The sequence below is a fragment of the Delphinapterus leucas genome, chromosome 14 (genome assembly GCF_059928025.1).
Source record: "Delphinapterus leucas isolate spDelLeu-1000000601 "Yukka" chromosome 14, BTC_Dleu_Yukka2, whole genome shotgun sequence".
NCBI classification, from domain to species: Eukaryota; Metazoa; Chordata; class Mammalia; order Artiodactyla; family Monodontidae; genus Delphinapterus; species Delphinapterus leucas.
Window position 1 is genome coordinate 51,747,765 of NC_143142.1, and position 23,298 is coordinate 51,771,062.

The window sequence follows — 23,298 nt, forward strand, 5'->3', positions numbered from 1 at the left end:
CTCCCATCCCAACTCTTCCAGACTTCCCCCACCCCTCCAACCTACGCTGACACCCGCCTTGAACTTGGGGCCCTCCCTACAAGTTCAAGTTCTGCAAGCTGCTTTGTGTGGACGTTATTTCTGTTCTCCTTAAAGAGACAAGGAGCCTTCGAGCGTAGAACCTCTGGGCTCAGTCCCGTCAGCATGGTGTGTGGCTGAGTCCCACAGGGACAGCTCTCCCAGCCCCCTTCCCCTCACCCCTCAACAGTGAGCCTACACACTGTCCTACTGGGGCTACCCTGGAACCCTAATTCCCAGATTACAGAGCATCCAGATGGCATAACCACAGGACTTTGGAGATCAATGTGGTCCAAACCAGCCTCCTGACAAATGGTGAAACGAAGCTCCAGAGACAGAAAGTGACGGCCCTGGACCACACTGCAGCCCCTGGTACAGTAACCTGGGCTGGTCTGTGGGCAGACAGCCTCGGGGCCTTCAGGCACCTGTTTTCAGGCTCAGCTCAAAGACAAGGGAGCTGGAAGGAGGGTCCTGCCCGGCAACCAGCGTGTCCTGGTATTTCAATGGCATGACACAAGGGGAGGTGAGCACAGTGGAAAGAGGCTAACTACTGGCACGGCTGGAGGAACACAGCCTTCTTGTTCGTGCCTCATGCGATACTGCACGTGGCTTTGGTCTGGCTCCAACCCACTCTCAGCCTGTCTCCACCCCATTTCCATGCTCACCGCAGACTTTGCAGCACCCATGCCTTTGCTCCTGCTGTTCTCCCAGCCTCAAATGCCCGTCTCCCCATCTCTACGTGCTGGAGGGGAGTCCTCATCCTTCAGGACCCCACAGATTTCCCCGAGGACCCCACTTCCAGCACCATGAGCTCGCCCTTATATGCAGCGTGCTTCTATAGGGATCTAGGTTCACATCTCACTGCTTCCCATGGCCTGCTCGCACAGCGCACCGAAGTCAGGGAGGATGGAGACAACAGTGGGAGAACCTCCCGCCCGATGGGAGGCTGGAGTGGGGACTGGCCACACAGGGTCTGCTCTAGAGAGCAGGGCACAGGGGTGGGGGTAGCTGAAGCTGCTTGGAGATGGAGAGGAGGTATGTGAAAGAGTTCAGAGCTAGACTCACGGGTTGGTACAAAGTATGAGGTAGGGGGTGGGGCAGGAAGCAGATGGTGGGGATTGTGTTTAAGGCCAGTGGTAGGGGCTGTCATATGTGTTGGTCAGAGCAGCAATGACCTGCAGCTGTGTGTGTGTGTGTGTGTTTGTATGTGTGTGTAGCAGGGTTTAGAGACCTCTGAGCCACAGGCCAGAGTGATACAGGGCACTGACTACGAGGTGAGGGCAGGTCAGCCTGAAGCCAGTGGGGTGACAAAAGCAGTAAGGGCCACTGGGCACAGCTCTCTGCTCTGGGCCTGGGACAGGCAATGCTGGACTCTTGGACCCACTGCTTGTGGCCCTGACCTGACTGATGTGGTGCTGGAAGGCATCAATGCTGGAAGGAGGGTGGGGGCAGGGCAGGCTCCAGGGCCACAGCCCAGTGAGGGGACTATCTGGCAGAGGCAGGCTGATGGGCCATCGTCCACCCACACTTCACCAATGGGCCCAGGCGTGACTTGGAGCTGCAGCATGGCTGCAGGAGTGAGCAGGGGGCCTCACCGTGCACCCTCTGGGTTCCTGCAGCTTCATCCTCATGGGCCCAGGGAGGCGATGACACAGGTCTCGGGAGCTGCCTGGTGCGTGTGAACTAAGATAATGCCTCACGTACAGCTTTGGAGAGGGTGACAAACTGGTGAGGGGAGGGCTGTGTGCATGGTGAGAAACCCGCAGGCGACTGCTGGAGTCTGGAAGGCAGACTTGAGCTAGTCTGATCCTCACACCCCTCTAGGGAATGATCATCACTTTACAGGTGAGGACACCGAGGCTGAGAGACGAGGGGCTGAGCTGGGAGTCAGACCCAGAAGGGTTTGCTTCAAAAACCAGCCTTTCAACCATCCAGGCTCTGGGGCCTGTTCGGGGCCTGTCTGACCACAGGGCTTTGGACCAGCAGACCCCTGGGTCCTTTCCAGGACTAGCCCGCATCCCACAGCTCTGGGATAGTCTGCCGCAGGGGCTACGAGCCAGCGATATGGAAACCACTGGAACCCTCTGGCCACGTGGGCTACACGGGCAGGTGTGGTGGCCTCATTGGCAGGCTGACCCTTTTCACGGGGTAGAGAGACAGGACCCCATCAAACCGAGCTCTGTGAGCATCCCTGCATCCCCGAGCGTGGATTTGTTATCCAGCTCCTGCGGGGCTCCGGACTCTGGAATGGGAGGACTCAGATTCTTTACGAGGTTCCAGCCTCCCGAGGCCCACTGGCCTTGCTGCCCTGTTCACACCAGGGCCTCCAGATGTGGCTTTCCAGGATCCCCTTCTTTCACTAGGCCTACACTGGGGTACCCCATCCCCTCACCTGCCCACGGAGTCCTGCCCTGGGAGCTCCAGCTGACTCTCCTTCTCACCTGGAAAGTACAACCTCTGTCCCTGATGAACTGGTATCCCCACTCCCGCCCACCACCCCAGCCATGACTATTCATATTTCTCCCCTTCCTTGCCACTGGACAAATGCTGCCCGTCGAGGGAGGGGAGATTCTTGGACCCTGCCTGCTCCGGGACCCCACCTTCCTGACCTCCCTCCACCTGGGTTTACAGAGCTGTCCGTGACAGTGCACCTCCGCGCTTGGACTGGAGAGCGCTGCCTCTCACCGTCCCGCAGCTCCTCTCACCCTCAACACAATGCAGATGTGGTCACCTTGCCAACGGAACACCCCTGCCAGAGGCCCAGGGGAGCAGCCTCTTTGGGGAGAGAAGGGGGGAAGAGGCGTAGGAGCCCCACTGGCAGACTCACCTTCTCTCTGTTGCTGGGGGATCATTGGAGGTGGCTGAGGAAAGGCCTGGCTTATCTGACCATAGGCAGCAGGGTAGGCGGCTGCTGGAGGGCCAAAGAGAAGAGGCAGGAGCAAGAGACGGTGACAGTGACACGGAGAGAGACAGGGTGAGAGGCAGGAAGGAAGAGAGAAATTTCAGTGTTGAGCAGTAAAAGCAGACCAGCGAAAAAATGCATTTTTAAGATAAAGCCAGTTTTCAGCAGTAATGAAGGAGAAGCGGCAAAGGGAAGACTAGAAGATGTGTATGTGCACTGGTTGGTGTGTGTGTGTGTGTACGTGTGTGCACGCGCACGCTGGTGTGTGCATGGGGGAGGTGAGTTTAATCTGCAATGGACAACCCACGTGTGGATAATCCACAATAACAGATAATCAAAAACATCAGAATGCCCTGGAGAGGATCGCCCCACACCACCTGGAACCCACAAGGTTTCCCCCTTCTCTGAGCCACGACTGACTCCGGCCACATACCCTCAATCTCGCTCAGATGGCGCCTGTGTGGGAGACGGGAGCCCCCCTAGGTGTGAGCTTGGCCTCTGGGATCCTGCCAGTGGGTGGTTCCCCAGGGGCAGAGGGCTGAGCTGAACAAATCTGATGCTTTCTATATTCAACTGGAAAGGGTCAGAGGTGGGACAGGAGTGGCTAGCCCCCTCCTCAGCCTGGCCTGGCTCCCAAAGGGGCTCAGGGGGGCTCAGCAGGTGAAGGAGAGAGCTTCCCCTGGACTCCAGTTGTGAGAAGCCCGCTTTATCCAGGTCCCTATGGTGCCAGGAAGCTCCATCACCCTCAGGGGAGACATTGCTGGCTCCTAAACACAGCAAGGAGGGACCCTGACCAGGCCAGACAGCAGGACACTGGCTGGGTGGGGATGACTGTGGTGTGTGTGTGTGTGTGTGTGTGTGTGTGTGTGTGTTGTGTGTTGCCGAGCCCGGGGGAGGGAGAGAAGCGTGGCTGACAGCTGGCCTTGGGCTTCCTACGGTAGCTCATCACCTTCCCTGATTCAGTGACCCAAGGCCATCTGCTCGCCTCTCCTCTTTTCTACCTCTGGCTGCCTATTCTCCCTTGTTCCCTGTCCTCCTTGCTCGGGCCCCACTCCTGTTGCCTGTGTATGGCTGGTGAGGGTGGGGTGGGATGGAAACTGCTTCCCTTCCCTCAAACCCAGGCATCGGTGCTTTCTGAGCCAGTGACACCTAGCTCCGGCCTCACCCCAGTGCTGCTGGGAGGCTTGGTGCTCCTGGACAAGCCAGCCCTGGCAGCACCACGGAGGAGGGAAATCTGGCCTCAAAGATGAGTCACTTCACAGCAAGGTTAAAGCTTAGCCTGGCTCACCAACTCATCGCATGTTCGGACCACCCACCACTGCCGTGTTGGGTTAGGGTTAGGTAAGCTCTGCCTGAATGCCAAGGGGCACCTGCAGAGGGGGAGGGAGCCCGGCGGGGTTGCGGGGGGGTCTCTGTCAGTATAACACTCCCTCCTTCTACCACAGCTCCTGGCCAGTCCTGCCCTGCTCCCCCCTCCCTCACAGTGCTAGGCCCAGGCCTGGCTGGGTAGGGGGCACTGGTGCCCAGGCATGGGGAAGTGCATACAGCCGGGGGACCACCGTGGGGACGCGTGGATACTAACGACCTGCATACTGCTGCACTCCGGCGTAGGCCTGCTGCAGGGGGTCCGCGGCGGTGGGGCTCTGCGCTGCAGGGGAGCCAAGGGGGCAGAGGTCAGCGATGCCTACCCAAACCAGCTCCTCTCCCACCACACCCCTGGAGATGAGGCTGTAGCTGCACTGCCTCCCCAGCCACTGTGGTCTCTGGCCTGGGGCAGGGCATCTGAGGCAGGAACCCTGAATGGGGGTTCCTCTTTCCTCAGCCTGGGGCCCTTGATAGGGTGGAAAGCTGTTTCCCCTGGCTGGGGGATGCAGGCTGCCGCTGGCTTGGGTCGGGGGTGAGAGGTGTGGTTCATGCAGAAGGCTGAGAAGGGCAGGGAAGGAGACACCAGAGAAGGGCTTGACCATGAGGGACTTGGTGGGGAGACACCTGAGGGACCTGGCCCTGGAGAAGGGCTGTGGGAAAGCAGGCAAGGGTGCTAGAGGCTATCAGGAGGGTGGTTTCCTCCTCACTTATCCCTAGCAGGACTCAGAGGCAGAGCCCAGCTAGGCAAAAGAAAGGGCATGGAGGCCTCATCCTGCCATTCTTCCTGGGCCACCCATGCCTACTCAAATAGAGGGACCCCCTCCCAAATTCTTAGGGAGTTTGCACGAGGCACAGAGGTCTTCCATTCCTGGGCATGCCCTTAGTAGAACTGACTACACAAATAGATCTGCGCCACGGTGCCCACAGACACCAAAGAACAAGAAGACCAAGGACCTTCTAACACCTGATCTCATGAGTGGGACATCTACTGCCCAGTGCGCGGGGGCCCTTGGGCTGATACTTTGGCAAGCAACCCAGAGAAGCTGGACTTCTTGGTTCACTTCTGTTGCCTTTGTTGTGTCTGCAGATGCGGTGGGCAAAAGCCTGGCTGCAGCATGGACCAATGGTGGGCACTGCCTTTGGTGATCAAGGGCAGTGATGACTGAAGTGGGAGTGGGCTGGCCTTGAGGGCCCAGGGGACAGATGGGGACAGATCCAGCCTCAGTACATTTGAGGCAAGCTGGTGAACACAGGGAGGCAGAAAGGAAACCATCCAGGCTTATCGGCCTGGTGACCCAGGCCAGCGAAGCTAAACGGCAGTGCCAGGTTTTGGGGCCTGCAGACCAAGAAGAATCCCCAAATTTCCCTTCTGAGCTCTCTTCCCTGAACCTCTCAGTAATATTACACTAGAACAATAGCTCCTGGGTCTCTGGGGGACAAGGGAAAGTCCTGGGGCAGAGGTCCTTAGAGATCATGTGGATGGTAGCAGGTGAGCTGGGCCCAGGAGGGCACTGCCCAGAGTGGAGAGCTGAAGATGGGTAAGGATGCGGGCTCCTTCCCGCCTGGGGTTGCCCAGGACAAAACCCTATCCCTCGATTTCCCCCACGGTGGACACTGGAGCTCCCAGTGGTGAGGTAGCAGTAGTGGTGGTGTTTGGCAGGTGGCCTACTGCTCCCTCCGCCTGACTCTTCCACCAGCCTGAGCTCCCTGGAGGGAGAGCCACATCTTGCTTGTCCTCTTGGGCTACCCAGCTGCTCAGCCACAGAATGCCTTTATGCCAATTAGAAAAAAGATGTCTCTTCTCTGGGCAGAGTGTTGGTGCCCTGTGCAAAATATAACCTGCACAACTTCTATGGCAGCTCCCCCAGCACAGTGCCAGGATCGTAGCAAGTGCTCAGCAAATACCGTGGCATGGGCGAGAAATAACCAGTCCCTACCATTTGTGAGAGCCACCCCTTCAGGGGCGTTTTGTGGCAGTAAAAGCCACACTGTGTGCTTCCAGCACGATCCCGATGAGTAAAGGGGAGAGCAGAGACGCTACCTGGGGCTAGGACGTGGAGAAAAGCATTTCTGAGACCCCTCTCTACTTATCTGCTTAACGACCTCATTAGTAACTGCCAAAGAATGAGCACTTTGAAGGATCTCGCTCGTTACAGCAGCTCCAAACTCTGCATTTAAAGATGGGAAATTCATTTTTTTAATGTACTACTTTTTTCCTTCCCTTCCCTCCATCCCTCCCTCCTGCTCTGGCAGGGGACTGTTTATGGGATGTGACAGATTGTTACAAATGGGGGAGAGAAACATTTCCAAATTCCACGAGGGAAATAGCTCACAGATGCTGGTAGGGGTGGGGAAGGACCAGGTTTGTCAAAATCCAGAGACCCAGATGGGCTTGTGGGCAGGCGAGGGAGGGGGTGGTGAAACCACCCAGATGTGCTGGGGACTGTATCTCCCAGCCCATGAGCCTGAGTGAGGAGAAGCCCGAGAACCTGAGATAGGGGGGGCTCTCTCCCACCTCCAGCTTGCCAAGCCCCTCCCAGCCTGGAGCCTTCACCATTAAACAACACTCCAGATCCCCCTCCAGGCTCTGTCACTTCATTCTCTAGGCTTCTCTGGTCTGTTCGCTATGCGGTGAGGGGTGAGTTGTGGGAAAAGCACTGAGATGGGATCATGAACAACTCCAAGTTCAAAGTCAGGAAGTTCTCCTCTATTTCTCTCTGGCACTCAGCTTGTACTCTGCTGCTGGTACAACTTTTATATTCTATGGATGCCTGGGCCTCACTCCAGACAGTGAAATCAGAAGCTCTGGGCTTCCGTGGTTTTACAAAGCCACACAGTAGATTCTGATGGGCGACCAGAGTGAGAAGCACTACTTTGCCCCCCAAGGCTGATCTCCTCTGCCCTAGTTGGGCCAACCTCCTTACCCACCCTGCCCCTGCCAGGACAGCCCCTCCATAGCAGTGTGCTCCTTGCTCATCCGTACTTAATGTTTGATCTGAGCGCCTCCTCAGGAGGCTCTGTTGGGCTTCCTCAGCCTACAGAATGAAAGAACTCTCCCTTCATTGGAATCCTTAGGCATCTCAGGTCAGAGAACACTCGCTCTTGACCAAAGTCTACACTGCCTTATTGCCTCATTATTCTGTTGACGCATATTATGTTCCTGACTGGATTTTGACCTCCCAGGAGATAGGCCCATGTGCTTCCCTCCTTCTGGGCCACCCCGCTTTCACCTTTCATAGACTGGGCACTTACTAGTACTTATGGGGACTCTGTGACCTCATCACCTGCCCTCCAGCAAGGACAGCATTCTCCTCATTGCTATTACGCTGCCTCTTGCCAGTCTACTCTAGGGCTTTGGGCCCAGCTTCCCAGCTCCAGTCCTCAAGACCAGGGAGATGAGCTGCTTAAAGTCAACTGGACACTCTTACCACAGGAGAAATGCTAAATTTTAGAGGAACAAAGTTAATCAGGAACAGGCCTCCTGGATCTTCTTGTGTGCCAGAATTCATGAAGGTAGGACCCAGGAACTGTCCAAAGTTCTGGTCCTCTGTCCAAAGCTCTGACCGCGGTTTCGTATGCACCAAGGGACCGAGCTGGTATGTACTAGTCAGATTGCCAATCTATATACCTCCACTTCCTTCCCAAAAGAGGCTTTTCCTATTTAATACTAAATATGATTATTCTTTTAGCTTCTATCCCCTCACTTCTTTTGGGTCAAATTCACTCTCAAGTGATTTGCAGCTATTAGCCTCTCTCTAGATGAGCTGGACAACTCATCTATTCTCCTTTCCCTTGAGGGAGCCCCAGGAATGGGGTTTTTTCTCACCCAACAGACTGACAAACCCCCAGGGATCTGTCTTCTCTTCCATCAGGAGCTCCCTGAAGGAAGGCAGGAGGCTGGCTTTCCCTGATCACATTTGGGGTTCCACCAAGGAACAGAGGGCAGGGAGCCACACATTCCCTGTTATAACAGCAAGGGCATGGACTGAAAGGATGAGGAGTGTGTTGCATGGGGAAGGAAGGGCTACCAGATGTTCTTACCTGGGTAGGGGTGAATGCCATTGGCAAACACAGCTTCTGCAGCAGGTTGCCCATTGGCCTGTGGGGGGAGGCCAGTGAAGCCGTTCACCCCAATGGGGGACGGGATGCTAGGCACGGCTGGTGCAGTGATGCCCGGAGGGGTGCTGCCACCTGGTTCCAGAGGTGAAGATGGGTGGAGAAGGGGAGGCAAACAGAACAAAGGTGATGAAGGCCAACCCATGGAGCTCCACCCTGCTGGCTCCAAGGACCTGGGGATAGGCTTGGACCTCACATGTCAACTGAATCCTATCTGTGAATCAGGCCTTGGGTTATCATCTCCCTATATGTAATGACTCTACTTATCCCAACTATATCTATACTTCAAAGCAGAGTCCAAATCTCACCTACCCCACAAAGACTTCTCTTACCACTGACTGCTTGACCTTGGACCAGCAGCACATAGACCTCTAAGTGCCCTTGACTTTGACCACAGTTGGTCTTCCTTTAGTCTTTTTCAATGATTCGCGCTCACCCCAGTTAAGTCAGGATGGACTGGTCTTTGTCTAGCCACCAAGGGGTTTCTAAGCTATGGCTCTGCTCTCTGCTATCTTAATTGGATCACTGAGGGGCTGATTTGCCTCCCTATGAGGGAGTCTTGATACTCAGGCGGAGGAGGTCTTAACTGTGGTGTTCCCTTGCATTGAGGGAGAAAGGCCTTTGCAGAGTCCAGACTCAGCCCTATTCCCACAAAAAGTAGACAGCCTGGCCTCCTCCTCTTAGGACAGTGGTAATGCTCATTGTGGCAGGGGTAAAGCTGGGGTCAGATGACAATATGTTGTGCCCTCCCTACACCAGGTGGATGGAAACCAAGGTGTGGATGGCATGGTGATTGTACTGAGGCCCCAGAGGCTGGAAAGGCCTTCTTCTTCATGTAGGAAGCAGGGTCTCTCTGTGGATAAGGACCTAAGGCCATCAGGAGTGTCCCTAGATTGGGGATCAGAGCTTTGGGGTGGTGTACAAGTTGGGGCTAGAGATGGCACAGTCTTTTATAGCTTTTAGCTGGGAAAGGAATAGCTCCTGGATGTCAGGAAGGCTGCTGCTATGGCCTGGGTGCAGACAGCGAAGGAACCTTGGTGAATGAGAACTCAGCCCTCGGGGCTAGACAGGGATTCTTAACTTTGAAACTACTGGCATCTGTAGCCACACATCTCCTTGTGGGCAGCTGTCCTGTGCATCGCAGGATGTTTAGCAGCATCCCTGGTCTCTACCCACCAGATTCCAGCAGCACCGCCCCGCTTCAGTTGTGACAACCAAAAATGTCCAGGACATTGCCAGATACTTGGGAGGGAGGGGCAAAATTGCCCTGGTTGAGAGTCATTGAACTGGGTGATAGCCAGGATCCAATTAAAAACATGCTTTGTAAGCGGAGCTGTTTCCAACCCCTCTGTCCTTTAGTAACTCTTACAGTTCTCTCTTGCTTGTTGTGAAGCTGTCTTGGAAAGTCAGTGAATCTAGGTTGGGTTAAAGGGAAATGAAAAAATGGGGTTCCTTCTGTGCTTGGGCCAGGGGTCACACGATGGGCAGGGCTCTTTCCCTTTCAAACCTCAAAGGGAGATGTGTTCATGTCAATTTCTTTCCAGATAGCTATACCAGAGATCAACATGAATTGCCTCCTGATATGGCTAAACAATTTGAGTGAAATTCTCACCACTCTGAAATCATATCACAGACATCAGGGGTCCACATCCCATCTTCCCATGGGTCCTCAGGAATTAGAACACTTTTGAGACACACTGCCCAAGGATAAGGCCTGCGTTGGGCCCAGACACTATGTGCTCTTGACACAGGATGGTCCATTGGTAGCCGACACTGGCCAAACAAAAGGTACCGATGTGGGTCCAGCTGCTTTCCTGCCAGGCCAGGCCCTGTGTTGGTACCTGCCCACTTACCTGAGGTTGGGGTCATGGGTGCGGCCGCCAGGCCATTCATGTTGAGGGCCGCCATCTGCTGCATCTGGGCGGCGGCGAAGGCAGCCATGGGGTTCAGGTAACCACCCTGTGCGACTGACGCCATTAGTGCCGCTTGCTGTTGCATCAGCTGGGGCAGAGGGAGTGCAGAGAATATCACGCGCCTCCGGGGGGCGACCCCCCCACCAGAGGGTTCAGCTCCCAGAGACCAGGGAGCCCTGACGCCTTCCCCATACCTGCCCTAGCTCTCAGTGGCTGTTAGAGACCACCCCCCTCCCGCCCCCCAAGAGAAAACTGTGTTCAAAAGTAATAGTAAGGTCCTTGGCACTCTAAAGTTGTAGAAGGTGGGGGAAGGGGACTGGCTCCATGGGCACCAGTCAGTCCTGTCGTTCATGGAGATGTGACTTCCAAAGCTCTAGAGATGTGTCGGATGAGCCTCTGTACAACTAAGTTGGAATGGGTGTCTGTTCAAAATGGTCCTAACTTGGAGTCTGTAGGTAGAAGCTACAGGAGAATCACAAATAAAACCTCAGGCACCCCAAGGTTCTCACAGAGCTGAGTGGGGACGGGGGAGGTTGCTGAAAGTGGCCAAGTTTGGACCCTGCTGAACAAGTGAGGGGAGCTTGCATTTTTAGAAGCAGAACCCTGGCCTACCTTAGTGCCACCCATGTGGGGCTACAGGTCTGAGAGGCAGCTGAGGGGAGATGCTGGCAGAGCCCGCCCCAGTGTGGAAGAAAGAAGTTGATGGGCCGGGGCCTGAGCTGGGGCCTGAGAGGACTACAGAGGAGGTGTAGGGGATGAGGGCTTGGGGCACCTCAAAGGACCCCGGCCAGGAGTAACCAGAAGGCCTGAGGACACCCTTCCATGATCGGTGGCGGGGGTGGTGTGGTGTCAGCAGGACACTGAACTTCTCTCCCTGTTCCAGTCAGTGCTTCCTAGGATTTGCGAAGAACTGCCGCCCCCAGCCCCGCCCTGCTGTGCCCTCACTTACTGCCTGTGCGTAGGCGCCATAGGCCCCGAACGGGATGGCCATGGGGTTGAACATGCCCATTTGGCCAGCCATCTGCTGCATTCGCCGCATTGTGCGCTCCTTGTCGGTGTCGGCGAACTTGACCACCAGGCTGGATGAGGCTCCCTGCAGCCAGGACTGTGCGTAAGGCCCACCAGCCCTAACTGCCTCTGCTCCCTGGCCTGGGCCCACCCAGTCCTCTCCACGGGGTGCTATGGGGCGGGGTAGGTGGCATGGAGACAAGCACCAGCCCTCCGTCCAGGGGTCTGGAGTCTTAACCCCCCACCCCCACCTCAGGCTTTTTCTATCTGGGTGACCTTGGGCCACTTCCTTAACATCTCTGGGCCTCAATGTCCTTGTCTTAGAAGTGCGGATACTGGCAGTGCCTTCCGGTCTCATGGGGAGGCTGTGAGCACCGCAAGCGTTTGGCATCCTGTGGCCTAGCGCGCGAGGGCTGTCGGGGCCCTGCGGATGCGTGGGGTGGCCGGGATGTCTCTGTCCCTCATTGCCCCGTTCCCTCCCCCCTCCCAACTCCCCAGGGGCGGCCGCACTCACCGGCATGGTCTGGCTGCCGTGCAGAGCGTTGATGGCGGCTTGCGCCTCGGCGTGGGAGGAGTACTTCACAAAGGCGCACCCTGGGGGGACGGGAGAGGCTGAGCCACGGCGCCAGGGCCCAGAGGAAGGTCAGAGAAGCGGAGGACTGAAAGACGGGGCACGGGAGGGGCCGAGGGGAGAGGGCGCCTCCCAGAAGAAAGCAGAGTGAGACACAGAAAGAGTGAGAGAGAACCGACAAACTCAGAGCCACACAAGGAGGCAGAGAAAGACCGGGACCGGCCAGAGTCTTCCAAGGACCCTTAAGTGGCCCCGTCCCCCGCGACTTGCATCGCGGCCTTTCCATCCCCGCAGGCCCAAGCGCCTCGCCCCTTCCAAGCGGCCTTACCCTGCTTGCCCGACCTGGGGCCAGTCCCAGACGGCTCGGGACTCTGCCGTCAGGCTGGCAGGAGACCCGCGGCCTCGCCCCGCCCACCCGCTCGCCCCACCCACTCCCCGCCCCGCCCCCACGCACCCTTGCTGTTGCCGTCTGGCCCGCGCAGGATGGTACACTCTTCGATGTTCCCGAAGGCCTCGAAGAGGCGGCGCACATCGTCCTCAGACTGCTGCTTGTTGAGCATGCCCACAAAGAGTTTTCTATCTTCTGGAACAAAATTAGGAGATGCTTACCCGGGCCGGGGGCCTGGCTGCGCGGGGTCGGGCCCGGGGGGAGGGCACGGCCGGAGGTGGAAGGGTTACGGAGGGGAAGGGTAGGAGCTGGGTAGGGGGCGGGAAGGGGGCGCACAGCAGGAGGGGGAGGGAAAACAAAGAGAGGGAGGCGGGTGAGGCACCGCTAGAGAGGGAGGAAGGACGCGGGGTGAGGGGGTTAGGGGGAGAGGAGGGCAAGGCCAGAGGGGGAGGGGAGGTAGGAGGGGTTGGGTCTGAGCGGGGGCAGGATTGCAGCGACTCTGCCCCTTCCTGCCTAGAGAGCAGACCTCACACTGAGGGGCAGGGCCACTGGCAGGCACCGGCACACAGGTCGTTTGGGCAGCCCTACGTTCTCTTCCTCCCTCCTCTTAGACACAAACTGTCTTCCTCAGCCACTTTCACCCCCAGATGCCAAAATTAATTTACAACTGGCAAGTCTGCCACAGGGCCTTTGCATATGCTGTTCTCTCTGCCTGGAGTGTCCTCCACATCACAAAGTTGAATCCTCTAATGCTAGGTCTCAGTTTAAATATTGCTTTCTCATCAAAGCCCCTCCTTCCACTTCTTTATTCTCTGTCTCAGCCTTTCCCATGGTCCAAAATTCAAAGGACAAGTATTTACTACTTTGCCTGAGTAGTGGGTTTCTGTCTAGCTCCCCACCCCTCAATCTATGCTTCCTGAGGCAAGAGGCCAGGCCTCTGCTGGAGCAGTGGTAGCAGGCACATAGTAAGCCTGCAGGACTGAGCTATGGAATGAATGAATGAATGCCCTATGCCAGTCCCAGGAGCACACCTCCTTTCTGCCTCACATGTTCTTACCTCTTACCATCTGGTGCTCCCTCCTCTTGCCCCTTCCTATTCATGCTGCGAAATTCAGCCCTGGGCACTTTGGAGGGCCTGTTTCTGAAGACTGGGCTCCCTCAGCAGCCTCCCCCCACGCTTGTGTTGAGTACCAAATGGTTTGTTTGCAACACTCAGATGTGTGCTTAGGGTGACAGGGGTCACGTTAGGCTGTGTGGATTTGTAGTAGCTTGTGACTGCAAAAAGATTTCTCATCCCACAAGCTCTTACTGCAGTGTGACTTTCACTCCTCCCAGGGAGGTGGGGTCTAAGTTCCCTCCCCTTGAATCTGGGTGGGGCTGTGACTGCTCTAACCAGTAAAGAATGGCAGAAGTGACACGAGCTGCCTTCAAAGGCTCGGTCATAAGAAAGGATCAGCTTCCACTCTCAGCTCTCTCTTTTGGGGATGGTTGCTCTGTGGAAGCCAGCCACCATGCTGTGAAGAACCCCCAACTAGCTCATACCGGGAGTCCACACGGAAAGGAACCCAGGCCTCCAGCTGACAGCCAGCATCAGCCACCAGACATGGAGTGAATGAGTCCTGAGATGATTCCAGGCCCCAGCCTGTGAGTCTTCCAGCTGAGGCCCAGACATCCTGGAGCAGAGACAGTCCCTCCAAGCTGTGCCCTGTCTGAATTCCTGACCCACAGAATCCATGAGCATAATAAATGGTTGTTTTATACCACTCCGTTTGGGGTTAAGTTGTTAGGCAGCCATAGCTGCTGGAACAGGGTCCCCATGGTGGCAGACACCCTCTAGATGCTTGTTGACTCTTCAATAACTGACACACACAGCCAAGACTGCAGAAATACCCACCCCGGAATTGCAAATGGCCATGTGTTCATGGTTTCCACAGAATGCAAGGGCACTCCAGGACCATGTCCTTCTTGATTCAGGGTGGTTGGTACCTCCTGCACCAGAGCACCCCCGTCACTCACACGGCCAGGAGAGTTCACATAGAGATGAGGGGCTGACCAGAGGTCTGGAGCGAAGTGGAGGAAACCTCCAGGCCCTGCCCTGCTTCACAAGCCACCGCAGAGTCCTCCTCAGGAAGGTCTGACCACCGCCCTGCTGGCACCCCCAGCCTGGAGCACTCAGCACTGGGCAAGCTCTCAGCGATGAGGTGCCCCTTCCATGCCCACGGGGTATCATTGTCAGTTCCTATGACCAATGTTGCATCAGGGCACGCCAGCCCGGACCTCCAACATGGGTGGGCTTCAGCCAAAGCTCTGGGCCCGGAGCCTGCCCTAGCCTGGGCGCTCCACCTGGCGGCTCAGGCGCTGGCAGGGCTGGGCACGCCCCTGCCCCATCTCCAGGCATCCCCAAATCCAAGTTCTGGGCTGGGGGAAGCAGAGACTGGGAGAGCAAGCAGAAGGAAGACAGAGGGAGTGGAAGGGGTGAAACTTCCTCCTGAGGAAGGACAGGAGGAGATGAGGTTCGAAGCAGAAAGGGAGGGGAAATGGCGGAGACAGAGGAAAAAGAACTAGAAACAAAGAGCAGAGGGAGGGATTCCCTGGTGGTGCAGTGGTTGAGAGTCCGCCTGCCGATGCAGGGGACGCGGGTTCGTGCCCCGGTCCAGGAAGATCCCACATGCCGCGGAGCGGCTGGGCCCGTGAGCCATTGCCGCTGGGTCTGTGCGTCCGGAGACTGTGCTCCGCAACGGGAGGGGCCGCAGCAGTGAGAGGCCCGAGTACCGCAAAAAAAAAAAGAAAAAAAAGCAGAGAGAAGAGCCAGGCAGAAGGAGAGGGCAGAGACAGAGGCGAGATGGCCGAGGGCTTAAGTTTAACTCCCAGAAGAACAGCAGCATTTACATGAAGTGAATCGAGTTTTGAAGCCTTCAGTAGAGCCTTGAAATTCTGCTCCCCAGGTCGGCCAGGTGCTCCCCCTCCCCCAGCCCCTTTCAAAGGCTCCAATTAAATGGGATTTCCAGGAAGACAAAGAAGTGAAAACCTGCCCCCCGCTCATCCCTGACCCTCCTGCTCAAACATCTCCTCCCAGGAAGGAACTAGGAAAGGAAGAGAAGGCCGGTCCTGCGCCGAGCCTGATTTAGATGCTGGACAGCAGCTCCTGCCTCTCTCCTGACGTCTGAATATATTCCTCTCGTTTCATTATGACAGCTTTCTGATTACATTAAAATTCATCCCCACGTGCCTTTCCATCCAGCCACTTCCCTTTTGCCAGGATTTGTTTGTTTGTTTGTTTGTTTGTTTGTTTTTTCTAATTCCTTCTTCCACTCCCTGAAATCACCCCTTACTGCCAATTCTCAGTTCTCCGTTCTAGGCGCTTCCTGTTTGAGGACTTTCCCAATGTGGAGGGGGCCAGGCTCCCGCTCTTCCTGCCTGTCCGGACTTCCCCAGGGAAACTACAACTAGCCTTACCTTTCTGGAAGGCTGCCAGAAACCAAATAAACCTGGCTCCAGACTCACTTCCTCCAGGTGATCTGGATTGACCCCACCCAACACAAAGGTTTATTTGTTTCTAGGATGCTCTTTATTTCCAGTTGGCTTTGGTACGGGGTGAGTGAGTCTAAGGCTTGTCTTTCGGACCAGGGAGTGGAAGGACTCAGTCTGAGGGTGGATCTCCTCCTTTGGCCCAGGCCCACTGGCTCACACCCCAGCTCTGCTGCCTTCCAGCTGCATACCTGTTCACCCCCTCAGGTTTTTCGGTCTCTAAAATGGGAATAACTCAGCCCTCCTCATGTGGTGGACAATAGGCTCCCAGGAGATGCTGCAGGACAGAGCCTGGCCAGCAGTAACAACAACAGCGATGACCATGACCTGGGGTTCTCTATCCAGGAGGAAGAGGAAATGGAGCTCCCTGCCCTGACTGGAGGGGACAGAGGTCACAGAGAGGGAGAGGCCAGAGGATCCACATCTGGGGGAGGAGCGCATGAAGCGACAAGTTGGACTGGCCTCAGGCTGTGTCTGCTCAGCTGAGATGGACAACCTCTCCTTGTGTCCCCACCCCCCATGCCCTCCTTCCCCTGGCCACTTTCCCAAGGCTCTGTCCCCAAGCTGTGTCAGATGACCAGTGACACCATTTGGCTGGTGTCTTGGATCTTATACCAACCTAGCGAGAGTCTCAGAGAATGACTCCATTTCCCCAGCCACTTCCCACCCGCTCCATCATGGACACAGAACCCGATTTCCTGGGACACGCTGAGCAGTCCCTACCCCCAGCCCTCCTGCCTGAGTGACGCAGGGTCCCTGGCTGATGGTGGGGCTATGATGCTCTCACTGCCCCCCATGAACCCTCAGCCTGAGCCCGTTTTAGGGCTGTGGGGCTGTCGCTGCTCCTCTGAGGAGATGTTCAGGCGGGTATTGCTGGGACTGGGCCACGCAGGCCACCTTGATGGGAGATGAAGCCAGGACAGACCTCAGGGTCAGGGGGAAAATGGGCTGAAGACATCTCTGAGTAGGAGATCGCTGAGACCGCATGGGAGCAGTCTCCCTCAGAGATGCAGGAGGCCGGTCTGCAGCCCAGTATCTGCCTCTTGACAGAGCCCAGATTAGGGCAGGCAGGCGGCTCATTAAGCTCAACTTCTGACTTCCTGGGCTGAGCCCAGCGGCTGGCACAGGAAAGCTTTGACCTGCTGGGTGATGGGCAAATACCCCAAATCTCCCCTGCCCTTGGGTTTTCACATGGGCTCCTCCTGGTCCAGGGGCCGATCAAGGGGCTCATGCTCCCGCAGTGATTCAACGACGGTTTGCTGAGCAACTTCTCTGTGCCAGACACTGTTCCATGCCCTGCTTCTACAGCAGGAAACAAGAGAGGTGAGTCAGCTCACTGGAGCTGACTTCCGAATGGGGACAGAGGCCGTCCACAATAAACAAGTTCCAGAACAAGACAAAGGCCCACAGGGCTGTGACAGAGTGGCCCCCAGAGCTGGTGTGCCCTCGCCAGCAGTAACAAGGCGGCAGAATGGCAGAGCTGGGCTGGACCCTGGAAAACACCAAGGCTCCCACCTATTTTAGATGAGGAGGTCGGGGCAGCTGGGGCTGGGACTAAACCCAGGTTCTTGGAGTCTCTTGAATTACTAATCCTGACCCCCTTGCTGCTGCCTTCCTGCTCTTTTAAGCTATGAGTGCCTGTGTCTGCAGGGGTGAGGGAGCACCTGGGGTTCCAGGAGGCAGGGGTGTGACACCCCAGAAGGTTGGCACTAGTCCCGGCCCTTCCTGAACCAGAGCGGGCAACTCAGCTCTCTGTGCCCAGATGTCCTGCTCTCACTGAGGGGGGAGTGGGCACAGTTTATCTTCCTCCCCCTCCCCAGGAGCTGTGGGAGGGGGAAGCCAATAAAATAACGGATGGGAAAAGTACCAAGTTCTGTCAGGTGCACGTGTTTACAACCACCTGAGGAGGGAATGGAACAGAGCCCCTGGCATCCCGCCTCTGGTCACTCCTGCAGCAAGCATTGACTGAGCACCTACTGTGTGCCTGGGACTCGGCTGATCAGAGAGTCTGAGATGAGTCTTGAGGGTCCTTCTGGTTTTCCTTTTTGGGCAAGTGTGTGTGTGTGGGGAGCGGTGCTTGGCTCTCAGATCCCTGGAGAATCCAGTCTATGGCCCCAGAGCCTCTGCCACGGAGCCCCCCATGAGAGAGGACAGCCAGGCAATAGCTCTGGACTGCAGGTCTGTAGGGGCCAGTTGGGGAAGGGGGCAGTGGCAACACTCTGAAGGCTTCCGGGAGGAGGTGGCCTGGTGTCAGGGTCAGGGGCTCCAGACCCATAACAGGATTTAAGCAAAGGCTGAGAGATGGGAGGGCCCTTTTTGGCTGTTCTTTTCACTTGCTCCCAAGTGGTCCCTGCCTGGGGGTTCAGGGGGAGCTGGACTTTGCTTTCCCAACTCCCTCTTGCCTGCCGTAACCCCCACCAACACACACATCTCCCAGTCCTCTGACCTCGGGAGTATTCTTCATTTTCCCAGAACCTCAATCTAATTCTGAGTTTCAGTTTCCCAACCTATTAGCATTGGGGGACACCTCCGGGAAGATTTACGTGCAGATGAAAAGGCAGAGGGGTCTAGTTGCCAGAATCTCATGCTTCCTCCAGCCCCTCCAGTTGGGAGACAGACTCCTCTCTTGTTCACTTAGAACGTCTGGGCAGAAGGGGGCTCTGGCTGGAAGGATTTGCATTTTAAAAGGACAGCCCAGAAAACAGAGAAGCAACACACTGACAGCAAGCTGAGGACAGGTCCCTCTTGGGGTATATCAGGGTGGTACCTCGGGGCCCCCAGACGTGTGTGCGGGGAGCATCCTGCTGGCTGTGCAGGATGAGTGGGGCTCCGAGGGGGGAGGAGGTGGGTGGCAGCAGCACCACGTGACTTGCCAAATGCCAGCACCCTGGCGCTAATGCTCAAATTCCGGTTTAATTTTCAAAATTCGATTCGCTCATTACCATTGGCATTAAACAATATTTCACGCTTAAGGATAGATGACTGCTGGGCCGCTGATGCCGTTGTGGCCGCAGTAGACTTTTACTGTTCTCTTCCCTCCAGCTGCCGAGGGAGGGTTTGTGGGGGGACCTGAGCCGGGGAGAACCGGGGGGCCAGGGGCCAGGGTGGGTAATAAATGGTTTTGAGTTCTGTGGCTGGTGGGGCAGCCAGAGGGGTCGCTAGGAGACCAGGAGGGCCTGGCTGGGGGTGGGGGGTGGGGGGGATGTAGGGCCAGACCTGTAGGAGACACTCTTACAGGGCCCTGGAGGCTCAAGAGCAGCAGTTTGGGGAGTGAGAAGAAACTTCCAGACACTCCCAGTGACTGAGCCAGAGGACTCTCTCCTGCTCTTGAGCCTTTGGCCCTGGGGGTGGGCAGGGCAGGGCCAGAACCCAGAGCCCCGGGTACCCATGCACCTGCCCCTCAGCTGCTGGCAGAGGCCATGCCAGACCCTCAGCATCTCTTAGCCTCTTTACTGTGGGACCAGGGGACTTGCCGGACCGCCTTCTGGATCCCAGAACCATCTGCTCTCCCTGGGGAGTGATTTCATGCCCAAAGGGCCACAGGCAGTGAGTCTTAGGGGGAAAATCCTGTTCCTTCTCCCTAACTTCACCCATAGATGAGGAAGGACCTTGAATAGAAGGCACACAGACTTGACAGGAGGGGCGGGGCCGGGGCATCTTGCAGAGAGTAACTGAGGCTCTTTGTCAAATCCTGGTTGACTGGGCCCCCTTAGGCAAGTCACATACCCTCCCTGGGCCTCCAGTTCCTCATCTGTAAAAGGGGAGGATAATCACACCCACCTCATAGGGCTGCTGGGAGATGAAATTAGTTAAGGTACCTGAGGATTTTAGCCCAGAGCCTGGCACAAGGTAAAATGCTCAATAAATGCAGCTCTGTGCCAGTTACAGCCAGGACTACTGCTCAACCACAGCAGTGGCAGCTGGTGGGATGGGGATGCCCACCCCACCCCTTGGGTGTGGAGAGGACCCCAGGGACACTGAACAGTCATCTGCCAGGGGTCAGCCTGAGAAGCCGGGCTTTCCTTTGCCTCCCCTGACCAAATGGCAGCATTTGGGGGCCCTCTGAGATGCTCCCCAGCATCCTCCACGTGGTCTGCCTGGATTAATCCACAACAAGGGACATTTCTCCCGAAGTTACACTGAGACCCCTCTGTGCCCTTTCCATGAATTCTCCGTGTCCTGACCCGTCAAGCACCCTGGCTCCTAAGGGACAAGAAGGTGTCAAACTGGTCATCTGAACTGAAATCTGTGCCATTTTCAAGGTCGCTGACCCCCCACCCTGAGTCCAGAGGCCTCCTCTTCCCCCTCCCGGCCAGCCCTGAGGTGGGCAGCACGCAGTCCCACACCTGCCTTTCAAACAGGGGAGCAGTGGGTAGGGCTGGGGGTCTGCACCCCCTCTTCTCCTGCCTGGGGACCCACAACTGCCCGCTCTCCTGCTGGTGCGGGAGTTTTCAGCCTCGCCATCCACAACAAGGTTAAGGACCTGGATTGGGGTCCCTCTGCAGCCATGTGCCTGTGTCACTGCCCTCCTGAGACAGGCCAGGCCTGGGAGAGCTCTCCACGTGAAGTGCGCCAGTAAGGAGCCGAGCGATGCCCCCCTTTGTCCCCACAACTCACACTGTACCAGGGCCAGGGCCAGGGGTGCAGCTGGGCGGGAGCCGCCTCCCAAGGATAAAAGCCTTCCTGCCTGGGAAGAAGACTGAAGGAGACATCAAACCAGATTAAAGGCTGCTGGGGATGGGGCAGTGAGAAGGGCCGAGATGGGGCTCCCGCTCCACTGGGGATGAAAATGAGGACCCTCAGCCGCTCCGGCCCCCAGGGCAGGCCGTGCCAGGCCTTGATCTGGCCAGCTCCCTCCAGACAGTCTCTGTTTGATGTCGGGGTGGGAGGATGCAGGGCACATCCAGTCTCCCCCACTCGCATTCTTTCAGCCAGCTCTGCCTTCCAAATGCTTCGGGGTAGGGCCCAGGCCATGAAAGTCCCTTCCTCACTGTCTCCCGCCATCCACCCAGGCCCCTGCTGGCTGCTCTCCACAGGGCAGCCACAGGAGTCAGCTACAACCCAAGGCACATCCTGTCTATCTCCTGCTCAGACCATCTTACTGATGCTCCCATCTTACTGAGCACAAGCCTTGTGAGGGGCTGCACAGGCACCCCACACTCTGACTCCCCCGATCCCGCCATCCCTCTGCTCAGAAACGTAGGTCTTGTGAAGTCTCAGGAATACTCCATGCATGGCCTGCCCCAGGGCAGGGCACTGCGTGTGCACTGCCGTTCCTCCTCTTGTCTCCAAGATCATGTCCTTGGCATCTACAGGACACTGAACTCCAGGATTCCTCAGAAACTGGGAAGTGTCTCCTGGAGATGAGTGGGCAGCGGCCATGCTGCAGGCACAGAGCCTGCCGTGATGAGCTCTGGGGGTGTGGGGTGTCTAGAAGTCTTGAGCCAGGCCCTAGGGGCTGCACATGCAGGGTTTGCCAGGTAGAAAGGCACGGGGCAGGCATCCCAGGTCAGGGAGCACGGCATGTGCAAAGGCAGGGAGTGTGACAGGCACGTGGGACGTGGAGTCACAGTGACACATCCCCCCCTCCCTCCTTCTTCTTCCCCACCCACCATATTCTCAACAATTCCCTCAGGGTCCCAGCCTGCACCCTCACCGCTGGCCACTGGAAGCCTAGCCTGGGACTTGGACCCTGCGTCCATACTCACTGCCCACCATGTCCTCTCTTGGCTCAGACTGGCTCCTAAGTCGTAGCACCCAGGGATTCTCCTGTGGTCCAACTGGACTCCCAGGCCCACCCCCCTCAATGTCACCCCGGTGTCTTCTTCATGACAAGAGCCAGTGGACCGAGCTCCCACATCACAGAGCCTCTGCTGCCCCCAGACAGCTCTGGTCAGACTGGCTCCCTCCCCAGGGCTGTGTGGTGCCCCTGCCCGAGGGAGACCACAGCTCTGACCACACCCACTCCTCCATGAGGTGGTTATAACCACCACAATACTAATAATCAGAATGGTTCTCATTTATCAAATATTTACCATGACGCCCGCACTGAAATAAGCCCTTTGCAAGTATAATGGATATTTTATTCTTTCCACCGTACAGATGAGGAAACTGAGGCTCGGAGAAGTTAAATATCTTTCCCAGTCACTGGGGAAGCCAGGACTCAGACCCAGGGGGTCTGAATGGAGCTGGGCTCTCGGGTCACCCTCCTTGCTGGTAGAAGACAGTGCTACCTGGAGATCGCTCTCTCTCTTCACTCTCCACCCCTCCATGTCTGCACAGACAGCTGGCAAAGGCCTAATAACCTCATTGCTCTGCATGGGCCAGGGCTTCTGTCCAGAGCCCGGAAGAGGGGCCTGGTGGGGCCCTGCTTAGCTCAGATGGAGCAGGCTCTGGTGATTCCTGACTGCCCGATGACCCGCAGATGTGCCTCACAGCCCCTCCTCAATTTCACTCGCCCCTCTGCCCAGAGTACGGCTGTCTTGAAGTCTCCTGGGTGACCAAAGATGTTAAGCTCTGTCCTGATGGGTCCCCAGGCCTTCCTCTGCCTGGGATCTAGGCTGCAAGGTCCTCTCCCCTCACCACACAGAGAATCGGACCTGCTGGCAGAATCCCCTGGACTCGCAGTCCACACCCCTCCAGCCCCTGGTACCTGCCCAGGGCAGAGGTGTGGCTCTGTGCCCTCGGGGGCTTGCAGCATGACCGGGGAGGCCGAACCAGAAGACTGTCACCACCCCAGGGCGCCACAAATGGTCCCTGCACCCTCTTCTCTTGTGCTTTTCTAGTTAATGGGCAGGCATGGGAGCCCTGAGTTAGGCAAGAGCTAAGCCCTGGAGGCGCAGCATGGGTGAGGGGCCCGGAGGCCATACCCACATCCCTCGCGACCTCCTTCGCTGGCCTTTAGCCCGTGACCCTCGTGCCTGTGAGTCTGCGCCAGGCCTCCCAGAAGGAGTTTGGGGTACGCGGTGGCACTAAGTAGAAGTCACCTTTCACTGGGGCTGCGGCACGTGGCCGGCTCTCAAGGTAACTGATTATACATTAGATCTGCTACCTTATCCTTCCCAGGCGCGTGGCGCACGACAGACGGCCCTGCGTTCTATGGGGACTTCTGCAGCCCAACCCTGTTGTCTAATGGGGTTTCCGCTGGCGTCTGGCGCAGTCTCCAGCATTTCAACCATCACAGGATAATTTATAGCATAATGGGGCATTTTTTTCCTTTATATCATGCGGGAGCATAAATTATGGCCAGTTTGTCCTCAGCTCTCAAGGAGACAGACAAAGCCGGGCTTCATTCCAGCAAAGGGAAGAGGTTTCTGCAGGGGGTGGGTAAGGGCAGGGTGGTCCACAAGGCAGCAGGGGTAACAGGAGGAGAGACCAAGGAACACCTTAAGAACATCTCATTGACGGGGTGAGAATCTAGTTGAGGCGGCCACAGATACCGGCGAAGAAG

General features: G+C 56.9%; 1 protein-coding gene across 1 annotated transcript in view; it reads right to left on the reverse strand.

Moving 5' to 3' along the window:
• CELF4 (CUGBP Elav-like family member 4) overlaps positions 1–23,298 on the reverse strand; it is a 76,353-nt gene that overhangs the window by 19,564 nt on the left and 33,491 nt on the right. The window contains exons 2-8 of the mRNA XM_022587033.3: positions 12,387–12,512; positions 11,876–11,955; positions 11,303–11,446; positions 10,294–10,441; positions 8,366–8,515; positions 4,542–4,607; positions 2,885–2,968 (exon numbers count right to left, since the gene is read on the reverse strand). Of these exons, the coding sequence (XP_022442741.2) occupies positions 2,885–2,968; positions 4,542–4,607; positions 8,366–8,515; positions 10,294–10,441; positions 11,303–11,446; positions 11,876–11,955; positions 12,387–12,512 (798 nt within the window). The remainder of the gene's footprint in view (positions 1–2,884; positions 2,969–4,541; positions 4,608–8,365; positions 8,516–10,293; positions 10,442–11,302; positions 11,447–11,875; positions 11,956–12,386; positions 12,513–23,298) is intronic.